Source organism: Leopardus geoffroyi, chromosome B2 (genome assembly GCF_018350155.1).
Source record: "Leopardus geoffroyi isolate Oge1 chromosome B2, O.geoffroyi_Oge1_pat1.0, whole genome shotgun sequence".
In the NCBI taxonomy this organism is placed as follows: domain Eukaryota; kingdom Metazoa; phylum Chordata; class Mammalia; order Carnivora; family Felidae; genus Leopardus; species Leopardus geoffroyi.
Window position 1 is genome coordinate 32,341,717 of NC_059332.1, and position 6,000 is coordinate 32,347,716.

The 6,000-nt window shown below is 44.9% G+C and overlaps 1 protein-coding gene across 2 annotated transcripts; it reads right to left on the minus strand.

Moving 5' to 3' along the window:
* Nucleotides 1-4,986: 4,986 nt before the first annotated feature.
* SMIM40 (small integral membrane protein 40) lies at nucleotides 4,987-5,598 on the minus strand. 2 transcript variants are annotated; one of them, XM_045497909.1, is made up of 2 exons: nucleotides 5,283-5,598; nucleotides 4,987-5,103 (listed from the first exon to the last, which is right to left on the minus strand). In XM_045497909.1, the coding sequence occupies exon 1, from the start codon at nucleotides 5,562-5,564 to the stop codon at nucleotides 5,322-5,324; it is 243 nt and encodes an 80-aa protein (XP_045353865.1). In that variant the 5' UTR covers nucleotides 5,565-5,598; the 3' UTR covers nucleotides 4,987-5,103; nucleotides 5,283-5,321. The 2 variants fall into 2 exon arrangements, with proteins under 2 accessions (XP_045353865.1, XP_045353864.1); XM_045497908.1 differs by having other exon boundaries at nucleotides 5,030-5,079.
* Nucleotides 5,599-6,000: the final 402 nt, after the last annotated feature.

Here is a 6,000-nt window from a genome sequence, read left to right on the forward strand (position 1 = left end):
TGTTTGTTACCAATTGAAGGTTTGTGGCAGCCTTGGGTTGAGCAACTCTATCGGCACGTTTTTTTTCTTTTCTCCTTTTTTTAAAGATTTTATTTTATTTTATTTTTAATATTTATTTATTTTTGAGACAGAGAGAGACAGAACATGAGCAGGGGAGGGGCAGAGAGAGAGGGAGACAGAATCCAAGGCAGGCTCCAGGCTCTGAGCTGTCAGCACAGAGCCTGACGCGGGGCTCGAACTCACGAACCGCGAGATCATGACCTGAGCCGAAGTTGGCCGCTCAACCAACTGAGCCACCCAGGCTCCCCTAAAGATTTTATTTTTAAGGAATCTCTACACCCAACGTGGGGCTTGAACCCAAAACCCCAGGATCAAGAGTCACATGCTGTACTGACTGAGCCAGCCAGGTGCTCCTGCTGACACCCTTTTTCTAACAGCATTTGTTCATTTCGTGGCTCAGTGCCATATTTTGGTAAGTATTGCAATATTTCAAACTTTTTTGTTATTTTTACTTTTGTCATGGTAATCTGTGATCAGTTACTATTATAATTGCTTGGGGGTAAAACAAATGACACCCATATAAAGACAGTGAACTTAATAAATACCGTGTGTGTGTGCTGACTGTTCCACTGACCAGCTGTTTCCCCATCTCTCTCCCTCCCCTCAGCCTTCCCTATTCTCTGAGACACAAGGATATTGAAATTAATAACCCTGCAATGGCCTCTAAGTGTTTAAGTGAAAGAAAGAGTCACATGTCTCTCACTTTAAATCAAAAGCTAGGGGTGCCGGGGTGGCTCAGTGGGTTAAGTGTACAATTTCGGCTCAGGTCATGATCTTGCGGTTTGTGGGTTTGAGCCCTGCATCAACTCTATGCCGACAGGTTAGAGCCTGGAGCCTGCTTCTGATTCTGTGTCTCCCTCTCTCTCTCTGCCCCTCCCCTGCTCTCTCTCTCTCTCCCTCTCTCTCTCTCTCAGAAATAAACCTTAAAAAAGATCAATCCGTCAAAAGCTAGAAATGATTAAGCTTAGGAAGGAAGGCATGTTGAAAGCTGAGACAAGCCGAAAGCTAGGCCTCTTGTGCCAGACAGGCTGTGACTGCAAAGGAAATGGTCTTGAAGGAAATTAAAAGTGCTACTCCAGGGGCGCCTGGGTGGCTCAGTCGGTTGAGCGTCCGACTTCGGCTCAGGTCATGATCTCACAGTTCGTGGGTTCAAGCCCCGCATCAGGCTCTGTGCTGACCGCTTGCTCAGAGCCTGGAGACTGCTTCAGATTCTGTGTCTCCTACTCTCTCTGCCCCTCCCCTGTTCATGCGTTGTCTCACTCTGTTTCTCAAAAATAAATGTTAAAAAAAAATTTAAAAAAAGTGCTACTCCAGTGAACACATGAATGATAAGAAAGCAGCACGGACTTACTGATGATATGGAAGCTGCTTGGGTGGTCTAGATAGAAGATCAAACCAGCCACAACATTCTCTCAAAGACCTTAACTCTCTTCAATTACGTGGAGGCTGAGAGGCTGCAGAAGAAAACTTGGAAGCTTGCAGTGGTTGGTTCGTGAGGTATAAAGAAAGAAGCCATCTTCCAAACATAAAAAAGCAAGGTGAAGCAGCAGGCACTGACGTAGAAGCTGCAGCCAGTTATCTGGCAGACCTAGCTAAGATAATTAATGAAAGTGGCTACACCAAACAACAGATATTCAGTGTAGATGAAACAGTCTTCTACTGAAAGAAGATACTATCTGAGGCTTTCATAACTAGAGAGGAGAAGTCAGTGCCTGGCTTCAAAGCTTCAAATGACAGGCTTACTCTCTTGCTAAGGGCTAAAGCAGCTGGTGACTTTAAGTTGAAGCCAATGCTCATTTGCCATTCCAAAAATCCTAGGGCCCTTAAGAATTATGCTAAATTTACTCTGCCCGTGATCTATAAATGGAACAACAAAGCCTGGATGACAGCACATCTGTTGACAACATAGTTACTGCTAAGCCCTACTTTGAGACCTACTGCTCAGAAAGAAAGATTCCTTTCTGGGGGCACCTGGGTGGCTGAGTCGGTTGGGTGTCCGGCTCTTGATCTGGGCTCAGGTTGTGATCTCACTGTTTGCGAACTCAAGCACCACGTCGGGCTCTGTGCTGACAGTGCAGAGCCTGCTTGGGATTCTCTCCCCCTCTCTCTCTCTGCACCTCCCCCCAAATAAATAAACTTAAAAAAAAATTCCTTTATTTTACTGCTCATTGACAATGCACCTGGTCATCCAAGAGCTCTGATAAAGATATACAATGAGATGAATGTTGTTTTCATGCCTGCTAACACAGCATCCGTTCTGAAGACCATGGATCAAGGAATAATTTTGGCTTTCAGGTCTTATTATTTAAGAAATACATTTCATAAAGCTGTCGTTGGTATACATAGTCATTCCTCTAATGGATTTAGGTGAAGTAAATTGAAAACCTTCTTGAAAGGATTCACCAATGTAGATGTATTAGGAACATTTGTGATTCATGGGAAGAGGACAAAATATTAATATTAATAAGAGTTTGAAAGAAGTTGACTCTAAGTCTCACGGATGACTTTGAGAGGTTCAAGACTTCAGTGGAGGAAGTAACTTCAGATGTGGTAGAATTGGCAAGAGAACCAGAATTAGAAGTAGAGCCTGGAGATGTGACTGAATTGGCTGCAATCTCAAGATAAAACTTCAAAAGATGAGGAGTTGCTTCTTATGGATGAGCACAGAAAGTGGTTTCTTGAAATGAAATCTACTCCTGGTGAAGATGCTATTAAGATCATTGAAATGACAACAAAGGATTTAGGGTATGACATAAAACTTAGTTGATAAGGCAGCAGCAGGGTTTGAGAAGACTGACTTCAATTTTGAAAGTTCTGCTGTGGGTAAAATGCTATCAAACAGCATCGCATGCTACAGAGAAATCGTTTGTGAAAAGAATAGTCGATTGATGCAGCAAACCTCATTGTTGCCTTATTTTAAGAAATTGGCACAGCCATCCCAACCTTCAGCAACCACCACCCTGATCAGTCAGCAGCCACCAGCATCTAGGGAAGACCCTTCCCCAGCGAAAAGATTAAAACTCCCTGAAAGCTCAGATGATGTTTAGCATTTTTAGCAGTATTAAGTTTATTTATTTATGTTGAGAGAGCGAGCATGTGCATGCAAGTTGGAGAAGGGCAGAGAGAGGGAGAGAGAGAGAACCCCAGAGGGGCTCCGAACTCATAAACCATACTGAGCTGAAGTCAGGTTCTCAACTGACTGAGCCACCCAGGCACCCCAGCAATAAAGTATTTTTAAGGTAAGGTATGTACGTTGGGTTTTTTTATTTTTTTTATTTTTACTTTTTTATTTTTTTTTTATTTTTTTTTTCAACGTTTATTTATTTTTGGGACAGAGAGAGACAGAGCATGAACGGGGGAGGGGCAGAGAGAGAGGGAGACACAGAATCGGAAACAGGCTCCAGGCTCCGAGCCATCAGCCCAGAGCCCGACGCGGGGCTCGAACTCACGGACCGCGAGATCGTGACCTGGCTGAAGTCGGACGCTCAACCGACTGCGCCACCCAGGCACCCCAGGTTGGGTTTTTTTAAACACATAATGCTATCGTGCACTTAATGGACTACAGTATCACGTAAACATAACCTTTATATGCACTGGAAAAGCAAAAAAGCTCCTTTGACTTTCTTTATTGCGATATTCGCTTTATTGTGGTCATCTGGAACAGAACCTTCATTATCTCCAAGGTATGCCTGTGGTTGTCAATCATGAAATCTGGGGCTAATCTTGTCTTAAGTAAAGGGACATGTAGCCTATTTCTTTCATCAAGGTACCATAAACACCACCTCTCCTGTCTCATTAAACATGTACTTTCAATTTTTAATCATTTAAAAACTGTGTGCAATCTTGATGCTATTTAAATCAGTTCTGTTCTCATAATAATTGTAATGATAACAGAGAAGAAAAAAATTTTTTTTAATTTTTTTTAACGTTTATTTATTTTTGAGACAGAGAGAGACAGAGCATGAACAGGGGAGGGTCAGAGAGAGGGAGACACAGAATCTGAAACAGGCTCCAGGCTCTGAGCTGTCAGCACAGAGCCCGACGCGGGGCTCAAACTCACGGACCGTGAGATCATGACCTGAGCCGAAGTCGGCCACTTAACCGACTGAGCCACCCAGGCGCCCCGAGAAGAAAAATTTTTTAAAAATTTGCTGTCTATTGGGGCGCCTGGGTGGCGCAGTCGGTTAAGCGTCCGACTTCAGCCAGGTCACGATCTCGCCATCCGTGAGTTCGAGCCCCGCGTCGGGCTCTGGGCTGATGGCTCAGAGCCTGGAGCCTGTTTCCGATTCTGTGTCTCCCTCTCTCTCTGCCCCTCCCCCGTTCATGCTCTGTCTCTCTCTGTCCCCAAAAAATAAATAAACGTTGAAAAAAAAAATTTTTAAAAAAAATTTGCTGTCTATGGTCACAACAAAGAAAAACATTTTTCATCTCAATTAATATGTATATGCAAGAAAATATGATTGATCGGTCAGTAAAAGACTTTCAAGTATAAAAGTATAAAATTGTCTGTGGAGAAGTGGACTGGTAATAGCTGTTCAAGGGGGAAAAAGAGTCGCGAAAGAAGGAAGAGAATAATCCTTGTTTGTTTATTTTAAAATGTGAATGTTTTCCTTTTTCTTTTTTCTTTTTTTAAAGTTTTTTAAAAGTGTTTATTTTTGAAGGGGAGAGACACAGAGCATGAGCCTGTAAGGGGCAGGGAAAGAGGGAGACACAGAATCTCTGTCAGCACAGAGCCCGACATGGGCCTCGAACTCACCAACCATGAGATCATGACCTGAGCCAAAGTGTGACAACTGAGCCACCCAGACACCCCTATTTTCCTTTTTTTTTTTTTTAATGTTTATTTTGAAAGAGAGCACATGCATGAATGGGAGAGGGGCAGAGAGAGAAGAGACAGAGGATCCACGCTGACAGCAGAGCCTGCCTTGGGGCTCGAACCCAAGAACCGGAGATCACGACCGGAGCTGAAGTCGGGCGCTTCACCGACTGAGCCACCCAGGTTCCCCAAGATGTGAATATCTGCAATCAGCCAGAAATTCCATCCTTGAAACAATTTTCATTTATGATGAAAAACTGTAGATGATTACTTAAGCATATGTGAGAAGTACAAACCTTCTCAAAAAATTTTCCCAGAGTATAGGTGCAAAAATTTTAAGACAGCTGTGCAAGTGTCCCCTCCACAGCCCCCTACATTCTATTTCCCTCTTGTCCCCACCTCTCACCTCTGTCGCAGGGGAAGACAATGTTTATAGGAAAGGTGGTCACAATTCCAGCTCCTCCTCCTTCTGAGGTGTTCTCAGGAGCCAGTCCCCAAACTTTGCCCACGGTAGCAGCCACAGCAGCTTATAAACAGCCTCCAGTGTCAGTAGCATCAGGAAGAGGACCAGGAAGATAAAGAAGGCCTTGTCCAAGGCCCGACGCAGGGGACCTCTGGGAGGACAAGGACGCCTGGCAAACGCCAGGAACACATCCTCCTCAGCCACATCGCCTTCCTCCTCCGCCATACTAACTCACAGCTGACAGCTGACTGGATCAGCGGGGCTGGGATGGGAGCCCTTGCTCAGCAACGCCAGGATTAAGGGGCATGGCAGCAGCAAGCCCTGAACCTGCTTGGGTTGACCCTAATTCCCCCATCAAAGACAGAAAGGAGGCAATCGTATAATCATCCCATGCAATGTGAATGGTCTGGACTAAGTGATTCCTAAAGTCTGTCCGCCTTTACTGCAACTGTGTCTTCGCAACACGGAGACAGGCGAGCTGGAGTCATTCTGGGTCTCCAGGTTCAAGGCCCCACGTCTTTCGCCCCTACAGACAGAGGGTGAGCAATTGTAGCTGATGTGCCACCGTAAGCCGCTGTCAGCCCATTCCAGCTTTACCTTGGGTGGTGGGAGGAGGCCTAGGGGAAGGGCTCTCGGGGTCTATAGAAAGAGAAAGATGTGA

What these genes read in the sequence shown, in the direction of transcription:
- SMIM40 (XM_045497909.1), bottom strand. Translation starts at nt 5,564, where the DNA reads ATGGCGGAGGAGGAAGGCGATGTGGCTGAGGAGGATGTGTTCCTGGCG.